This window comes from Rhinoderma darwinii, chromosome 2 (genome assembly GCF_050947455.1).
Source record: "Rhinoderma darwinii isolate aRhiDar2 chromosome 2, aRhiDar2.hap1, whole genome shotgun sequence".
Classification (NCBI taxonomy): domain Eukaryota; kingdom Metazoa; phylum Chordata; class Amphibia; order Anura; family Rhinodermatidae; genus Rhinoderma; species Rhinoderma darwinii.
Genome location: NC_134688.1, coordinates 429,444,525 through 429,464,550, shown reverse-complemented (window position 1 = coordinate 429,464,550; position 20,026 = coordinate 429,444,525). Strand labels below are relative to the sequence as shown.

Here is a 20,026-nt window from a genome sequence, read left to right as displayed (position 1 = left end):
AGAAATACATTTTTTTTAAAAATTCTCCTCTGAAGGTGCTCCTGTGTTGGACAATCTTTCGTGATTGTGCCTCCGATAAATAAAACTTGCGAGAAATGCTTAAAAGTTTTATTTTCAAATATAATACAACGCTTAATTGCCTGATAAGAGATTACCTGATGGAGACCCTGGTACATGGTTGAAATGTGTTGTATTTTATTTGAAAATAAAACTTTTAAGCATTCCTTATTAATCGGAAGCACGATCAAGAAAAATTGTCCAGCGCAGGAGCGCCTTCATAGGAGAACATTTATTTTCAGTTTATTTTTGGATTCTTTGAGTTACCAGGAAATCCGAGCAGAGCTTATACCTGGTGTCATCTCCTGTGGCAAGCAGACTGTGTACCATAGAGTTGGAAGACTCAAAAAGGATCAAAGTTGAGTTGTGCCAATGAACGCACAACCAAAATTGATGAGCAACCATTCTTCACAAAACTGTTACCAGAACAGAAACTTGAACATCAACGTTATTACTTTGACACCCATGGCCGCGGACTTTTGGGATTACTCACTCCCGACGTCCACAGCCATGGATCAGTGAGCGCTGGCCCGCATCTCCTCCTCAGGAGATGTCAGTGCTCACTTTTACTTCACTCTCCTGTGTCCCGTAGGGCCAGCGCTCGCACCTGAAAATTATGTTAAATTAGCACATGATCACTCTGGACTATAAAAAAGGGCTCTGCCCCTTCCTTCATTGCCTGAGCATTGTTGTGTTTACTTATGTTAGTCTTTGTAAATGGTCCCTTAGTGTTTTCCAGTTCCCAGTGTTCCCGTACCTGCTACCTGTATCCTGTATCCCATGCTACCTTGTTCCTGTGCCATAGAGAGTTGTAGTTGTGCTGTGCCGTATACTACGCCTTCCGTATTACACCGCGCCTGGTGTCTGCCTGCCGTCAAGGTCCCATCCGAGCCTACAATCGCTACTGTCTGAATTACCACAGGTACCCTTATTCGAACTATATACAATGACTTGGTATCCTGTTGGCCGGCTTCTATCCCGCTACGGCGGTACGGGCCAGTGGGTCCAAATACCCACAGATCGTGACAATTACCTTATAGGAGCACCGCGGTTTCTTCCCTTTATTTCACTTTAAGAAAATTCTGTGTTCTAAGAGGGCTGAACATGGCTGAAGCCCCTCTTAAATATTCATCAGCAAGCCATTTTGTTAAAATATGTAAGAGCAGAATAGATCTATCATATGATTCTATAAATATTAGTCCAGCGACATGGAAAAACTGCATTTTGGCGACAGACGCTATTTAAATATAGAATTGGCAATACAATTTAATAACATATGTAAATTTAAGGGGTTACACGACATCTGTCCATGAGAGTCCATTGTTTTCCAATGATGATAATGATGAGAGACACTTTTTGGAATAAGCATCTATAAAAAAAAAAGAGAGGGTGGTATTCTCTACTCTGGGGTCTTTAGGCCATCAATGTGTGATTGGTGAGGGTTTGGCTGCATCACTTCAGTACATGACACTACACCATCCTAGTAATGCAGCTCATCCCCTTCAAATGAATGATGCTGAGCTGCAGTACCTGACATGGACAAGAGTGGCACTGTGTCAGGTACTGCAGTGAAGGTTCTGGTGATTTTGGCTTTCATAGTGGTTTGATGGAGTCCCAGAGCCTTAGAAATGGAATAGTAACCCTCTACGGACTGATATAGTTGAACAACTTTTTTTCTCATCTCTTCTGTAACTTCCCTTGATCCTATTCTTATAGAAACTTGTGGTGATTACTTTAGTCTTTTGGTATGGTTCAGTATAGAGAGGTTTAGATTTAAAAGGGATGTGAAAGACAGATATCATATTATAGGAAGTTTATGGTTTCAATGATAACGGCTAAAGGCGATATTACCAGTCATTATAGTGAGTCTGTCATCAGGTTTATGCTTCCCCATCTGAGGGCAGCATAAAGTAGTGACAATGACCCTGATTCCAGCGCTGTATTACTTACTTTCAATGATCAGTTGTAGTTTTTAAAAAAATTACTTTATCTCCTACAGCCCGTATTCATGAGATGGGGTTAGCCCTGCCCTCCTGCCGATAATTGACAGCTTTCCCACCACGTTGTGCATAGGTAGAGAATTACCATTCAGCAGTGGGTGGGTGGTGCTAGCCGCAGCTCATGAATAAACTAATTGGCGCGCTGTAAAGGATCTGCCAGACACAGCTTCTGTGTCCACCTCCGTGGTTACTCACTCTGCACCTGCTCCTAAGTCTGGTCGAGTGACCCCTTCTTCCACCAATCAGCCTGGGAGGCTGAGGAGTGGGAGAGCCTATCACAGCCTGGCCAGACGGAACTAGCTCCCACCCTCTGTCTATTTATACCTTCACTTCCTGCTCCTCCTTTGCCTGTGATTCTTTCAGTCTGTTTCCTGGCTCTGCTGCTGCTGCTTACTACTTGTCTTCTGCTTCATATTGACCCTGGCTTGACTGACTATTCTCCTGCTCTGCGTTTTGCACCTCGTCCATTCCTGGTTTGACTCGGCTCGTTCACTATTCTCCTGCTCTGCGTTTTGTACCTCGTCCACTCCTGGTTTGACTCGGCTCGTTCACTATTCTTGTTGCACACGGGGTTGCCGTGGGCAACAGCCCCATTTCCCTTAGCTTCTGTGTACCCTTCTGTGTACCCTTGTCTGTTTGTCTGTCGTGCACTTAGTGAGCGTAGGGACCGTCGCCCAGTTGTACACCGTCGCTTAGGACGGGCCGTTGCAAGTAGGCAGGGACTGAGTGGCGGGTAGATTAGGGCTCACCTGTCTGTCTCCCTACCCCGCCATTACATAATCACAGGCCCATATACCTTTTCTACCCTGGTCCCTGTCACAACTATGGACCCCCTTGAGACCCTGGCTCAGCAAATGCAGGGCCTCTCCCTACAGGTCCAAGCCCTGGCTTAGAGCGGCAACCAGCAAGATGCTACCCTGGCAGTGCCCCCCACCTCAACTCTTGAACCCCACTTCAAGTTGCCTGACCGGTTCTCAGGGGACCGGAAGACTTTTTTCTCCTTTCGGGAGAGTTGTAGGCTCTATTTCCGTCTAAAGCCCCACTCCTCAGGTTCCGAGAGCCAGCGAGTGGGTATAATTATGTCCTGGCTCAAGGACGGGCCCCAAGAATGGGCCTTCTCCTTGGCTCCCGACACCCCTGAACTTTCCTCTGTTGACCTTTTTTTTCTGCTCTCGGGCTCATATATGATGAGACTGACAAGACTGCCTTTGACGAGAGTCAGCTGGTGACCTTACGTCAGGGTAAGAGACCCGTTGAGGAGTACTGTTCGGACTTTAGGAAGTTGTGTGCAGCTTCTTGGTGGAATGACCCTGCCTTGAGGTGCCAGTTTAGATTGGGTCTGTCGAACGCCCTGAAGGACCTGTTAGTTAGCTACCCCTCTTCTGAATCTCTAGATCAGGTTATGGCTTTAGCGGTACGACTTGACCGACGTCTCAGGGAACGACGACTTGAACGTTTTTGTGCCTTCTCCTCTGGCTCCCCCATGATGGCTCCCGAAGTTCCGTTGCTTCGTTCTTCCACGGAAAACTCGGATAAACCAATGCAACTCGGGGCCTCCGTGTCTCCCCAACAACGTAGAGACTTCCGCAGGAAGAATGGTCTCTGCTTCTACTGTGGGGAGGACAAGCATCAAGTGAACAACTGTCCTAGGCGTAAGAATAAGCAGCCGGAAGAACTTCCGCGCCTAAGTGATCATAGGGGAGGTCAGTTGGGCGCACAGGTATTTCCCGTAAATATGAAACCTAATAAGATCTTGCTTCCCTTTCAGGTCTCTTTTGGTGGTAGGTCTGCTACTGGCAGTGCCATCGTGGATTCAGGGTCTTCTGCTAATATTATGTTTGCGGAATTTGATATGTCTCTAGCTATGCCATTGATTGATTTGGCTAAACCTGTTCCGGTAGTGGGTATTGACTCCACTGCTCTTGCTAATGGTTATTTTACGCAGCATACCCCTGTTTTTGAACTCCTTGTTGGTGCCATGCATTTGGAGCAGTACTCTGTACTGGTTATGCAGGGATTATCGTCCGATTTGGTTTTAGGCCTTCCCTGGTTGCAGTTGCATAATCCCACGTTTAACTTGAATACTGGTTATCTTACCAAATGGGGTAATGAATGCACGACGTCATGTTTTTCTGTTAATTTTATTTCTCTCCCTGAGGAGGTGAACACTCTACCTGAGTTTATTCAGGACTTCGCTGATGTTTTTTCTAAAAAGGCCTCTGAAGTGTTACCTCCTCATAGAGAATACGATTGCGCAATCGATTTGGTACCAGGAGCTAAGCTCCCTAAGGGTAGGATATTTAATCTCTCTTGTCCCGAACGTGAAGCCATGAGAGAGTATATCCAGGAATGCCTGGCCAAGGGTTACATTCGCCCCTCTACTTCTCCGGTAGGTGCTGGCTTCTTCTTCGTAGGGAAGAAGGATGGTGGTCTTAGGCCGTGCATTGATTACCGAAACTTGAATAAGGTCCCTGTAAGGAACCAGTATCCCCTTTCTTTGATTCCTGATCTCTTCAATCAGGTTCAGGGGGCCCAATTGTTCTCTAAGTTTGATCTACGGGGGGCTTATAACCTTATCCACATCAAAGAGGGGGATAAGTGGAAGACTGCGCTTAACACGCCCGAAGGTCATTTCGAATACCTCGTCATGCCCTTTGGGTTGTGTAATGCTCCCGCCGTCTTCCAGAATTTCATAAATGAGATTTTAAGAGACTACCTGGTGGTATTTCTTGTAGTGTACCTTGATGACATCCTAGTGTTTTCCAAAGACTGGTCCTCCCACATTGAGCATGTCAGGAAGGTGCCCCAGGCCCTTTGGGAAAACAAACTCTTTGCTAAAACCGAAAAATGTGTGTTTGGGGTGCAGGAGATACCATTTTTGGGTCAAATCCTCACTCCTCATGAATTCTGCATGGACCCTGCCAAGGTTCAGGCTGTGGCAGAATGGGTCCAACCTGCCTCCCTGAAGGCGTTACAGTGCTTCCTGGGGTTTGCTAATTATTACAGGAGATTTAATGCTAACTTCTCGGTCATCGCTAAGCCTCTTACGGATCTCACTCGCAAAGGTGCTGATCTCCTCCATTGGCCTCCAGAGGCGGTCCAGGCTTTTGAGATCCTTAAGAACTGCTTTATCTCGGCCCCAGTGCTGATTCAGCCTAACGAAATGGAGCCATTCATCGTGGAGGTTGACGCCTCCGAGGTGGGAGTGGGTGCTGTCTTGTTCCAGGGTACCAGGTCCCTCACCCATCTCCGTCTCTGTGCCTACTTCTCCAGGAAGTTCTCACCCACTGAGAGTAACTACGACATTGGCAACCGTGAACTCTTATCAATTAAATGGGCATTTGAAGAGTGGCGCCACTTCCTGGAGGGGGCTAGGCACCAGGTTACAGTCCTTACCGACCACAAGAATCTGGTTTTCCTAGAATCTGCCCAGAGGCTAAACTGGAGACAAGCTCGATGGGCGTTATTTTTTACTAGATTCAACTTTTTGGTCACCTATAGGGCTGGGTCTAAAAATATTAAGGCTGATGTCGCATAGCTTCATGGCCAGTCCTCCTTCAGAGGAAGATCCTGCTTGTGTTTTGCCCCCAGGTATAATAATTTCCTCTGTTGATTCTGACTTAGTCTCCGAAATTGCGGCTGATCAAGGTTCAGCTACCGGGAACCTTCCTGAGAACAAGCTGTTTGTTCCCCTGCAATTCTGGCTAAGGGTACTAAGGGAAAATCATGACTCTGCACTATCTGGCCATCCAGGCATCCTGGGTACCAAGCACCTCATTGCCAGAGACTATTGGTGGCCTGGGTTGCTTAAAGACGTTAAGGCCTACGTCGCCGCTTGTGAAATTTGTGCTAGGTCCAAGACTCCCAGGTCCCGACCAGCGGGCTTACTATGTTCTTTGCCCATTCCCCAGAGACCTTGGACCCATATCTCCATGGATTTTATCCACGATCTGCCTCCATCTCAAGGCAAGTCGGTGGTATGGGTGGTAGTGGACCGCTTCAGTAAGATGTGCCACTTTGAGCCCCTCAAGAAACTACCCAATGCTAAGACGTTAGCTACCTTGTTTATCAAACACATCCTGTGTCTCCATGGGGTTCCTGTCAATATTGTTTCTGACAGAGGGGTACAATTTGTTTCATTGTTTTGGAGAGCCTTCTGTAAAAAGTTGGAGATTGATCTGTCCTTCTCCTCAGCCTTCCATCCTGAAACTAATGGCCAAACTGAGAGGACTAATCAGTTTCTAGAACAATATTTAAGGTGTTTTATCTCTGACTGTCAATATGATTGGGTCTCCTTCATTTCCCTCGCTGAATTTTCCCTTAATAACCGGGTCAGTAACTCGTCAGGGGTCTCCCCCTTTTTCTGTAATTTTGGGTTCAATCCACGGTTCTCCTCCGTTTCACCTGGTGGTTCCAACAATCCTGAGGTAGATGTCGTTCATCGGGAACTGTGCACAGTCTGGGCCCAGGTTCAGAAGAACCTAGAGGTGTCCCAGAGCATACAAAAGACCCAGGCAGATAGAAGACGTTCTGCTAACCCCTTGTTTGCGGTTGGGGATCTGGTGTGGCTGTCTTCAAGAAATTTGCGCTTTAAAGTCCCGTCCAAAAAATTTGCTCCCAGGTATATAGGGCCGTACAAGGTCATTCAAGTCCTTAACCCTGTCTCCTTCCGACTGGAGTTACCCCCGTCTTTTCGAATACGCAACGTGTTTCATGCCTCTCTCCTGAAACGCTGCTCCCCGTCATTTGCTCCCTCGAGGAAACCTCTGGTCCCTGTTCTCACCCCTGAAGGGGTAGAATTCGAGGTGGCCAAGATTGTGGACAGCAGGATGGTCCAAGGCTCTCTCCAGTACCTGGTCCATTGGAGAGGATACGGGCCTGAGGAGAGGACTTGGGTACCCGCCCGGGATGTTCACGCTGCAGTATTGCTCAGGAGGTTCCATCTTCGGTTCCCCTATATGCCAGGTCCACCTAGAAAGGGTCCGGTGGCCCCTCATAAAAGGGGGGGTACTGTAAAGGATCTGCCAGACACAGCTTCTGTGTAATGGCAGGAGGGAGGTGAAGGGAAAGTGAGCCCTAATCTACCCACCGCCCCGTCCCTGCCCACTTGCAACGACCCGCCCCAGGCGACGGGGGAAAACAACCGGGCGGCGGTCCCCACGCTGTCCAAGTGCACGGGAGAACAAACAGGGAACACGCAAGGGAAGGGGCAGTAGCCTTTTGGCCTTTGTCAGGCTAGTATATGTCGGTATACCTTTATTTGAATAATGTATATTGTGCAATCACCTTTAAGTGACAGACGTCACTGAAAGACATCTGTCACAGGTATAATTAAGATGTACACATCGTGATGTTCCAGTGACATAATTGTTCATATATGGTCAGTTATGCCACTGAGCTTCTTGGCAGAGAAAACATTAAGAATCTCTTTTCCCGAGGGACACCAGCCCTGGGGAAGCTTCTGACATCACTGTCCATATATGGTTGGTGACTTCAGGGGCCTCCCCAGGGCCAAAGTCCTTGGGCTACATATCCCACTGTCTGCTATAAAGTTAAATACGTTGCAACCTTCCGTCAGAGGTATACTTCAGGAGTCCTAACGTATACCTCTGATGGAAGGCCAAAACGCGATGTAGAGAGGGCCATATGCATGTTCTGAAGTTCCCTTCGTCTAATGTTACATTTTGTGTAAAGATCAGAGAACATTCACTGAGGCAAATATGCAAAAATATGACATATCATGAGGAAATTGGACAAATACTATTTCACAGCACTGTACTGATGGTTAATAAAAATTATAATTTGTGACCAACTTACCCTTTTTCTGAATTGTGTTTATATTGCATTACATTTTGTCCAAACAGAGACTTTTCCCTCCCTCTGTAACTCCATGTCTTCCCTGTATCAATATTAAAACATTCTGAAGAAGCCATCACTGCAGAAGACAGAAAAGGTTATAACATGTGTTTTTTCTATTACTAATAAAAATCATTATCATATGTATTTCTACACATAGGACTGAACTCAATTTCATATTGGAGCCTGGTTCTAGTTGGGCAGCAGCAATAGGCGCTACAGGCCCAGTCAGACAATAAATGGCTGTGCTGGTGACGTCTATCTATTGCCGCAGACCAATAGTCCAGGCAACCACGTGGACTGTTGCTGGCTCTGCTAATGAAAGACACAGCACAGTTTCTGCACTGCTCCAACATGCTGCCAACAACTATCCCATCTCGATTCTTAGGCACCTGTCCCGCTAGTTTTTTGTCCTAGATCTCACTAACTTGCTTTCACTGCCCCCTAGCTTCCTATGTCAACTCCCGAATCTCTAGCAACCGCTGTTCAGGACTGAAACAAATATACACTATATGAGCAAAAATATTGGGAGTCACCTCTTAATCATTTAGTTCAGGTGTTTAATTCAGTCCCATTACCACATGTGTATAAAATCCAGCACCTCACCATGCAGTTTGTCTTTACAAACATTTGTGAAATAATGGGTCGTACTAAAGAGCTCACTATTATTGCATAGTGGAGGCATTTAGGAACCACAGCAACTCAGCCACGAAGTGACAGACCACATAAAGTTACAGAAGGGGGTCGTTGAGTGCTCAGGCACATAGTGCATAAAAGTCGCCAGCTGTCTGCTGACACCATAACTGTATTTATGTACTGAGCTTGGTTCTGGTGCTGTATTTATGTACTGTGCTTGGTTATGGCGCTGTATTTATGTGCTGAGCATGGTTCTGGCACTGTATATATGTACTGAGTTTGGTTCTGGGGCTGTATGTATGTACTGAGCTTGGTTCTGGTGCTGTATTTATATGCTGAGCTTGGTTCTGGAGTTGTATATTTGTTCTGATCTGCTCTTTGGTGCTGTATATATGTATTGAGCTTGGTTGTTATGATGTATATAACTCCAGAACCAAACTCAGTACATATATACAGCACAAGCACAAATACAGCTCAGTACTGAGGTAATTTGCAAATTCAGTTTAACCCCTGCCATATAAGTTTGTATGGCATAGAACTACAGCTCCCAGTATAGCCAGAACGATGGGGAGGATATGCTGGGAGTTGCTGTTTTTACAAAAAAGAACGATACACCCATCAACTCTCTGCAGATCATATAGTGACTACAGTACTGATCAGTCACAGGGAGATTAAACATTTACATTTAGTGACTCACCAGTGATGTCTTCTCAGATTGTGGTAGTTCTTTTTCTCTTTTCTTTTCCATCCGGTCCAGACCTCTATGATGACATATTCTGTCCCAGCCCATTTCTGCAGAATTTGCCGCTCAGTTGTCTTCGGCTCCTCACTTTTCCAACATTTCTGCACCTGGATCTGGTGCTGTATTTATGTCCTGAGCTTGGATCTGGTGCTGTATTTATGTACTGAGCTTGGATCTGGTGCTGAATTTATGTACTGAGCTTTGATCTGGTGCTGTATTTATGTACTGAGCTTGGATCTGGTGCTGTATTTATATCCTGAGCTTGGATCTGGTGCTGTATTTATGTACTGAGTTTTGTTCTGGTGCTGTATTTATGTACTGAGCTTTGTTCTGGTGCTGTATTTATGTACTGAGTTTTGTTCTGGTGTTGTATTTATGTACTGAGCTTGGTTCTGGTACTGTATACATGTACTGAGCTTAGTTTTGGTGCTGTCTATATGTACCGAGCTGGGTTCTGGTACTGTATTTATGTACTTAACTTGGTTCCGGCACTGTGTGTGTGCGTGTGTGTGTGTGTGTGTGTGTGTGTGTGTGTGTATGTATATATATGTGTATATAAATAAATATATATATATATATATATATATATATATATATATACATATATATATACACACATTGAGCTGTGTTCTTGTGCTGTATATATGTACTCAGCTTTGTTCTGGTGTTGCATTCATGTACTGGGCTTGATTCTGTATTTATGTACTGAGCTTGGTCCTGGCACTGTATCTGTGCATTAGCCGGGAGATTTGTCCCGGCTTACAGTGCACGCCGCACTGTCCTCCACCCTTCTCACAGTGCACAGTGTAACTAATAAATAACTAGTAATTGCTGAGCACGCTTAGGATATTGAATATGCACATATAGATCCATACATAATGGGTGAGTTTAATATGAGTGTCGGGAGGTAGGTAGGTAGGTATTTGGGCTTTTGTAATTATATACATAGTGTGGCAATCCAGTTAAACATTCTGGACCGGAAATTTCTTTATTTAGAGTCCACTTTAATATAGGATGTATTTGGAATATTGTAATTGATACAGCGCAAAACACAGTGACCCCCCCCCCACCCCTGCCTGGAAGAGAACTGCACCTGATTCGTATAGGACTGCAAGACCTACTGCAAGCAGGACTACATCAGGTCTGTGACCCTACTACTCTGTATTCGTCTATACTAGCCCCGACATGCTGTTGTAGTGATGACCTGCGTCTCCTCATGTGGTGGTGCTACTCTTCATTATTATTATGTTATCATGGGACTTATCATTCCGTGTCATCTATGCAGGACGTTATGTTGTTAGGTCTGCTTCTGATGTTCTATAGAATATCAGTATAAATGTGTTCTAGTGATAGGACCCACCTGTCTGATTCTACCTCAGGTCCAAACATGTGTGCATTGTTATAAATTGTGCATAAATAGTCATATATGATGTTAAAAACTCCCTATGTACTATTAAATTACTGCAAATGTTACTCCTTTTTGGCTAAAACATACTCCTTAAAAATGCTAAGTGGAGTATTTTTGCATGTATTCAGTAGTTAGCTACAAATTTACAAAGTCATATCTATCCTCGAAGTAGTAACCTCTAGTATAATGATAAAAGTCATGCTGTAAAAACTTTGAATTATTTGAAAACTAAACTACTGGCAAGACATTGTTTTATCAGATTTTTATGTCTGACTTTCTATTTCTCATCATTTTGACTTGCTCTTTATTAATTTACTGCCATTCCATTTCATCTACACTGGATGTACATATCTTACCAGAATCCTTAAAAACACTATAAAAATACTATATATACAAAAATACCTAGGTATTATAAGTAAGAGTGCCAAGTATGGAATAGACTGCCAAGTATGGAATAGGTATACGGTATAAATAAAGGGGCAGTGGAGGCTGCCAAGTAGGAAATAGGTCGATGGTATACAGCAAAAATAAGCCTCTAAAAATTAACTGCATTTTCCAAAAACTTTTGATACGTCATAGAGACATATCAGAAGTTTTGATTAGTGGGTGTATAGGAGCAGAGAAGTGCAGAAAAGGAAGGAGTAGAAGTGCTCAGCTGAACGCCCTGCATCTTCGGCTGCGATTGGCGCTCCTTGCTAGGCTGAAGACAATTTACATAGAACTTACATAGAATGTCATAGAATGTAATTACAATCCCAGCCATGTGGATGAGATTTGAGCAAGTCTCATCCACATGCTGTTGAATGTTTTCCGGATGGAAATCAGAGCATGCTGCAGATTTTCAAATATGTAGCATGCTCATTCTGTTCTGGATGTTCTGCCTTTTCAATGTAGAAAGGGCAAAATCTGCAGTAAAAAAATGCAGCAAAATATGCACGGAACACATGTGGATTGTGTTGCAGAATTGCTGTGGATATATTTCTGTCCTGTGTGAATCCAGCCTAGAGGGTTTGTCTCATCAAGACAATTCCTATCAACATACACTAAGACATAAGAACGTCACCCTTTAAGTCAGAGTACACACTATTTCATACTAGGGAAATAACTAGTAATTGCTAAGAACAAAATCAGATGTTAATGGACCCAAACCTAGTAAAACATTGTCCGAAAATGTATTCTAAAACAGTAACCATCATTAGAGTATTTTAATGACAAGTCACCACTTAAATTAATGGAACATACAAGGATAGTTTCTAAGAGTTTGGAACCAAAACCACCAGATAATGGTGTCTTTATTTTCTAATACATCTATCATTAAAACTTGGTCACCAATGAGCGGAATACAGAGAATGCTTCATGCAGGTACCTCCATTGTTAATTTACTTATAAAGTTGTATTAAATATAGTACAAATCCTGATTTGGAATATAGGATATAAATATGTGAACCTAAAAGTGGGTTACCAAGCTATGATTAAGAACCCCAGAGGTTTGAAACGCGTAAGCGTGGTCCCGGGATTTTAATTTTAATTGTTGTGTTTTTTTAAATGACCTAATAAAGCCGATTTTTTTTTACCAGAGTGCTGGATACACCATGTTTTGTCCTCTTCTATTGCCTTGTATACCTGCTGTCGACTTAGGATTCTTCTTGGAGTATTTTCGAGCACCTGCATTACTTAAGACGTGGAATCAACTAACGCATGAACTAACGCAGTGGAAACGTGGTGAGCGAACCTTTGTAATTACCTCTTTCTATTTTTCTACAAATCCTGTATCCTTCTCCAAGAAGCTGTCTGGGTGAATGAATCTTCAGCATAATGTATGTGCTCTCTTAGTTAAACCCAAGTTAATGGAACATTTTGACCTTCTTTAGACTTACTATTGTATTTTTGATGAGCCCCTAATTCTACAGGTTCTCATTGAAATTGTATAAACAGCTGTACCTATTGTTACTCCTTTACAAATACACAATGTGTTTTTACTGCATAATATATGGATTTATAGATCTACAAAATCACAGATTATAGTCTCTACTCTACCAACGTCATACAATCTTTATTAATCAAGTATAGTAAGCAGGACATATCAGAGGAGCTACATGCCACCATGAGTTACACATGATGTAATGTGCAAACTAATACTAACCAAAAAAACAAGCTTTAAAACCAAGATAGCACTGATACCGAAACATGAAAACCAAGATGTTTTCCAGGGCAACACCTGCTTGAGCGAGATTTTGAAAATCTCGCTGAATCCACTGAAAGAGGTTGCATTACCCTTCAAAGTTGACAATTCACAGAAAAAGACAATCAGTATAAAATATCTTACATAATAATAGAAGGCAGCCTCCTGTGGTTCCCTTCCGAATCTTGAAAAAGGGACAGGAGTGCAGTGGTAGCTTCAACATGGTGCAGTACTGTATGTAGTTCACAGAGAAGTGATGAGATGAGGGAGGCGAGACTGAGTTAATATAAGATGTTGTAGACTTGTGGTGTGCCTCTTGTCTGCAATACATGTATTCTGTTCTTGTAAGTAATGTTCCACATTCTGCTAAAACCTTTACCACAATTGCTTTCTAAAGAGCACGGGAATCTTCTAAAAGCTGCTTTACATATAAACGCATTTTTATATATATAATTATTTTTTAGAAGTGTCTATATTTTATGCAAAGTGTTGAAAAACAGACTGCTATGACTGACTGGTCAAATTGTACAATTACGCCCCTAAACCTCTTTTAGACCATTCTGCTTTAAATCCTCTTTAGTTCCACCTTAAGAACTAAGGGGTTGGTGTCATCCCAGTTTTGTTACCCATATGGGTATGTATCTTTATCTCGTATGTATACTTTTATTGTCATCGGCTCCAGTACATCCCGTGTGTTTTAGTCCCGTGATGTCGCATCGCATCCATGTCTTATATGTACATTAATAAAATATTTTTGATATTTTTTATTAACGATCGTGCCTAGTCTCATGGTTTTGTAGGATTATATACCTTTAAAAATTACTAGCTGGGTACTTGACATCACATAATGTTCCCACTTAATAGCAGCTCGAAATTGTAATAAATGGGGTGGCAATCTGGTATTTGAACTCTGAGAGCTATCTGTGGCTGACATACTATTGTAGGGTATCTGTGGTTGGAATGGGTGCATCTGTGGCAGTCACTCCTCTGGATAACATACAGTAAAGGGGGCATCTGTGACTGTAATGGGGGCATCTGTACAATCATTATAGGGGGCATAGGTGCCAGGTACTATGGGGGCCACTTGTGGCAAGTACTCTGGGTGGCGTATATGGCAGGCACTCTGTGTCTTCTATCATATTCACTCTGGAGGGCATCTGTTGCTTATATACTGTTATAGGGGTTATCTGTGGTTTGAATTGAGGCACCTATGGCAGGCACTATAGGAGGCATCTGTGGCAGGTATCTCAAGGGGCATTTGAGGCTAGCTCACTAGGTAAGGTTGAAAAAAAACTTTGTATGCAAAATAACGTATTGGTTTTGAATTTGCCTTCTTTTATGGGCATTACATATGTACTTCTTTTTACATTTTCAAATACTTGAAATTATGCTTACTGTTATGGTTGCCTTTGTGGCTGACACCTGTTTAGGGGGCACCTGTTTTAGTTGACACAAACTGTTTCGAGGGATCTGGATCTGGCACACTCTAATAAGGGGTAACTGTAACTGACACATAATGCACATGTCTTTTGTTAAACAGCACAAGTGAACATCCTGAGAGGAGAACCTCTTGATGACCATGACAGGAGTTGCTGAAGAGAATTGGAATATTTAGCTAACGATATAGCACAAGGGCCAAATTAATATCACTAAGGGCCAAATGATAGGCAATTATGAAAATGAGTCAAATGTGCCAAACCATTATCAAAAAAGAATATCATACAGTTCGCACATAGGTCCTATGGTGCGTAAATAATATTGCCATACACATGTAATAGTTCCATACTACCATGGATTTTATTACAGATCTTCTTCCCTCTGTTGGCTGCACCACTGTCTGGGTCATTGTGAATAATTATTCCAAAATAGCACATTTCGTTCCTCTGCCTGGTCTTCCCTCAGCTCCTCGTCTGGCAAGCCTCTTGATTCAGCATGTCTTTTGTCTGCATGCATTGCCACTCCACATTGTCTCTGATCGTGCCGCCCAGTTCACATGCAAATTCTGGAGAGCTCTATGTAAACTTTTGTACATAAAACTGGACTTCTCTTCAGCATACCATCCACAATCAAAATGGCCAAGTTGAACGAATTAATCAATGGTTCGAAAACTATCTTCACCATTTTGTATCAGCTCAACACGACAACTGGGTACATCCTTCCATGGGCCGAATTCACGTATAATAATCAGACAAGTGAATCCACTACTACTTCTCAGTTTTTCATAGTTTACAGCAAACATCCTCGGGTGCCTGCAACCTTCGAAGTACCCACAGCCAATGTTTCCTAAGGAAACTTTCTCCAGATCTGCCAACAGACCAAGTCAGCGATCTTGCAAGTGGTGGAGTGGATGAAGAGACATGCTGACATCCTCAATTTTCCCCCTGGGCTAAGGTCTGGTTGTCCTCTAAGAATATTCGCTTGAAGGTTCCTTACTACAAATTTGCTCCTAGATTTATTGGGCCCCTTGAAGTCTTGCGACAAATCATTAGTGTGTCGTATAAACTACGTCTGCAGACGTCTTCGAGGTCAATGAGATTCTGGACTGCAAGAAAGTAGGATGGTGGACCTATTATCTCGTGGATTGGACAGGTTTTGGTCCTGAGGAGAGATCCTGGGAACTAGAGGAGAATATTGATGCCCCAGAGCTCATCAAGAATTTCTTGCTATGCTCGAGACCTAAGAGGAGGGGTGTAAGGGGGGGGGGTACTGTAATGCCGACATCCTCCTCTTACCGGCAGCCGCAACAGCTGGACTATGCTTCTTCGCTGACGTCCCACTTCCCAGGGACACCGGCGTGCTCTGCTCTCTGCTTCCTCTTCCTGTCTGTCCCGTAGAATGCGCGCGCACTCATGACAATTCTTAAAGGGCCATCATGCGGACCAGTAAAATTGTCCCCAGCCTATCCCTGCGCACCCTGGCCCTTATAAGTGACCCTGCTCCTTTCCCCAGTGCCTAAGCAATGTTGTTGATAACCTTGTGTTAGTCTGCAAAGGTTCTGTAGCCTGTTTTTGAGTCCAGTGTCCATGATGACTTCAGTATCGGTGTCTGTGTCAAGTCCAGTGTTCAAGATGACTTCAGTATCCGTGTTCGGAGTCCGTGACAAGCCAGCTTCCGATAATCCAGCACAAGCCAGTTTCCGATAATCCAGCGCAAACCAGTTTCCGATAATCCAGCGCAAGTCAGTTTCCGATAATCCAGCGCAAACCAGTTTCCAATAATCCAGCACAAGCCAGTTTCCGATAATCCAGTGCAAGCCGCTTCCAACTATCAGACACAGCCTGCCATTCTAGTATCACCTATAGGTGACTGTTCTATATTGTTTGACCAGCTACCACTCCGTTATGGCGGAGTGGCCCAGTGGGTTCACATCCCCGTGGGACATTATACATACCATGTGTAGATAAGGTACATGTTCACTCGTCCACAGATTTGGGGTCATGATGTAATTGAGACATCAAGGGTCAGGCATATGTTCAGATAAATAGGGCAAGGAATATCCAGACAAGAAAGTTAGATGTTCGCTCATTTGTCCTGACACACAGGGCCAGGCATATGCTAACTGGTTCAGACAAACAGGACCAGACATGTGCTTACTTTTCAGACTACAGAATAGCGCTGCATAGTCTTTAAATAGAATTAATTTGTTGATTGTTTAAGGGGGCAATTATTTTTTCACACATTTCAGCCATTTGAGATAGAGATATATTTTGAAAATACAAGAAAACTCTGAAAAAATAGTGGGTGACAGCCCATCTTTGCTTTATGCGCAATTTTCTCTAAAACTATACCTGATGTATTAGAATTTCTGAAGGCTGGCTTGTTTTGTTGACTGACAGACACGTCCTCAAGGGTGCCCCTTCTTGATACAAGGACTTTCTGCTTGGGCCTAGTAGGCCTTAAGATCATGGCTGCTGACTACGTAGTTCAGGCCTGATGCCTTTTGATATGGCGGCTGCTCTGTATACATGTTCTATAAGCCTACACATGTACCGACTCTCCCCTTAGTTTTTCATTGTTGCTGGCCACTGACAGGTACACCTCTGACTGCCTTGGGTCACCTCTCCTTTACATACCCTTCGCCTCTAGACCAAGGGTACACCCAGCTATCCAAACCATGCAGCCTAACACTACCCCTGCTCAGTCTTCAGGACCTGTCGCCACCCCAAGACCAATGATGGATCCTGACTAGGTCGGTCCTCACCAGTTCACACAGGTTTCTCAATTTTAACTGCTCACAGTCGGTCTTTTGCTATCCCTCTCGCAATAGCAGGTATTACCACTCTTCCCTCTTTGCAGAAACACTTCCCTCTATTGGTATACAGAGCTCAGGTCACACCAAATTTCTCCCAACACGGAACACAACTTGTCAGGCTCACCTCTGTTTTATACTCTAAGCACCACCCCGAGGTGTGATGACCCACGTACACTCATACGTCCGCCATCACCCTTTTACAGAACGGTAAGTGGAGCCTAAAAATGGTGTTCAGGTCGTATATCCTGGTTCCCCTAAATTAAGATGTGAATAAGCCAAGCACCTTACCTTATCAAAACTTTCAATAAATGCAGTAGGATGCAATATGTACTCAATGTTTTAGGGGGCCTGATTAACCACCCTCTTCTCCAATGTAAGATATCGTAGCATATCTTCTCCCATACCTTGTCCGACAGTGGCCGATTTCAAGACTGCACAAGTGAGACCTAGTGGAGGGGTAAAGAAGACAGCAGCAGCCACATAGCATAGTAGCAATGCAGGAGGTAAATTTGTTAGCTGAACCCTGCCTTATTCATAAAGAATAAGAGGGCTTTTCAATTATATATTGTTTTTTAAATGCCCCCTCTTCCTTTGGCGCTCATTAACCTGAGCACTGCTTCATGTTCTTGTACTATATGAATTAAGCTTGGTTCTGTATTTATGTACTCGTCTTAGTTCTGGTATTAGTTGAGCTTGGTTCTGGTACTGTATGTATGTATTTATTTACTGAGCTTAATTCTGGTACAGTATTTATGCACTGAGCTTAGTTACTGTACTGTATGTATGTACTGATCTTTATTCTAGTACTGTATTTATGAACTGAGCTTGGTTCTGGAGTGGTATTTATGTACCAAGCTTTGTTCTGGTGCTGTATATATGTACTGGGCTTGATTCTGGTGTTGTATTTATGTACTGAGCTCGGTTCTGCGGCTGTATATTTATGTACTGAGCTTTGTTCTGGTGCTGTATTTATGTACTGAGCTTGGTTCTAGTACTGTATTTATATACTGAGCTTAGTTCTGGTGCTGTATTTATGTACTGTGCTTTGTTCTGGTACCATATTTATGAGCTGAGCTTGGTTCCGGTATCCTATTTATAAATTGAGCTTGGTACTTGTGGAAAAAATTTGGTAAACTTTTTCCACCTCTCCCCCGTATCTCAGTGCACACTCTTATATACAGTGCATGCCTTTGACGCTGCATGTGCACATATAGGTGTATAATGTATGACTATAATATAGTGAGCGCAATTTATTGTATCTGCGGGCAAGTAATACACATCAGAATTTGCGGAGTATGTAAAAAGTATTTTAATAAATTCTATATACTTGTATTAAACAGATTTCCACAACATGTGAACATAAAAGTAAAGCTGTTCTCACACTGGTGTCAGAAGTTCTGTTAAGAGCCTCTATCAACAACCCCAGTGCATGCAGCGCGATTTCTTTTGTAAAAATGACAGACACCATGCCGGAATCGGATGGACCCCATTTTATGTAAATGGAGTCCTTTGGGCGCCAGTAGTATCTGCCAGGCAAAGGATCCAGCAGAAAGTTGTGGCTTTTTCTATAAACGGATGCCAATATGCAAATGTGAACATAGCTTTATACGTATAGTTTTTTGTATTACCATATTTGGATATACTATACCATGGTGTGGGTAGGTCAAAACTCCATTTTGTCTCAGGCAGCAGAAAAGCTAGGTTCAGCCCTCGCCATAACCTATGGGCAGCTAAATACTAATCACATTTTATGTTGCTACTAGTGATATAGAAGGTTCCTTACAGGGATCAGGGATGGATTGCGAGTGGTCTAGGTACCGAACACTAAAGGTCATGTACTTCTTAGAACCACCATAGCCAATATACACTTGAGCTTGGCTAACAGATTGGCCCACATTTACTAAGTTTGGGTTTTCATGCCAGTCTAAGGAAAGAAGGCAGTTGGAGTGATTTGTGAAAAATGTATTAAAAGGCACTTGCCCCTTAATACATTTGGCACATTTTTAATGGTCTGACAATGAGGAAATTAAATCAATGTCTGCTAGCAACAGTCGTAGATTTGTGACAAAATTTTAGCCATTTCCCCCTGTTCCACATAATAAATGTGGCCTTGGCTATGTCTCCCTCGGAGAACCTGCTCCACTTTTCTTGAGGCTCAGCAACAAAAGTTGCAAATGTTATATGTCACAACTCGCCATATTTTAGTGTGGCAGTTTATGCCAAAACCTGGCTTAAACGGCTTCATAAATATGGGATATTATTAGAGGCGTAACTTGAAGCTCCTACACCCCAATGCAAAATATGTAGAAGGACCACCCCCCCCCCCCCCAATTATCATATTTCATTCATCACACACATCTCTTTATATGGGGCAGAAGGGCCTTTTGGGAGCCCTCAGGCTCTAGGCCCAGGTGCGGCTGCAACCTTTGCCCCCCCCCCCTTTAGTTACTCCGGTGGCCATTATATTTAGAAGCATTTTTCATTTGCATTTTTTTTCTTTTTGCAGGGCCTGCATTTTAATAACTGTTGCATTTTTGGCAATGGGCCATATCTGGCCATGGCCCTTCTGGCACTGTCCAAATGGTCAGTTCCTCCTGTTAGTAATCCTGCCACATCCTTTGCCAGCTATTCAGTTTATCCTTACAATTATCTCTGAAGACAACCGAGACTGGAAGTTGAGTCTATGGAAATTAATTGTAGAAATAAGTACAGGGCAAAAAGCTAAGTTATTGGTCATCAAGGTATAAACCTTATGTTATTGGGTATCATGGACTGTGCAGAGTACCAATGGTCAACCATGAAGAAACACTATCACAATGGGCTGTACTATTCCATGGGCAGCATGTATTCCCAGTGACTGGGTTCAGACTGTACCACTGGGTCACCTAGAGAA

General features: G+C 43.4%; 1 protein-coding gene across 1 annotated transcript in view; it reads right to left on the bottom strand.

Annotated features, from left to right (window-relative positions):
* The window catches only part of ITGAE (integrin subunit alpha E), a 116,879-nt gene extending 103,775 nt beyond the window's left edge, over positions 1–13,104 (bottom strand). Inside the window, exons 1-2 of the mRNA XM_075850871.1 lie at positions 13,026–13,104; positions 7,875–7,992 (exon numbers count right to left, since the gene is read on the bottom strand). Of these exons, the coding sequence (XP_075706986.1) occupies positions 7,875–7,992; positions 13,026–13,104 (197 nt within the window). The remainder of the gene's footprint in view (positions 1–7,874; positions 7,993–13,025) is intronic.
* Between the last annotated feature and the right edge of the window lie 6,922 nt (positions 13,105–20,026).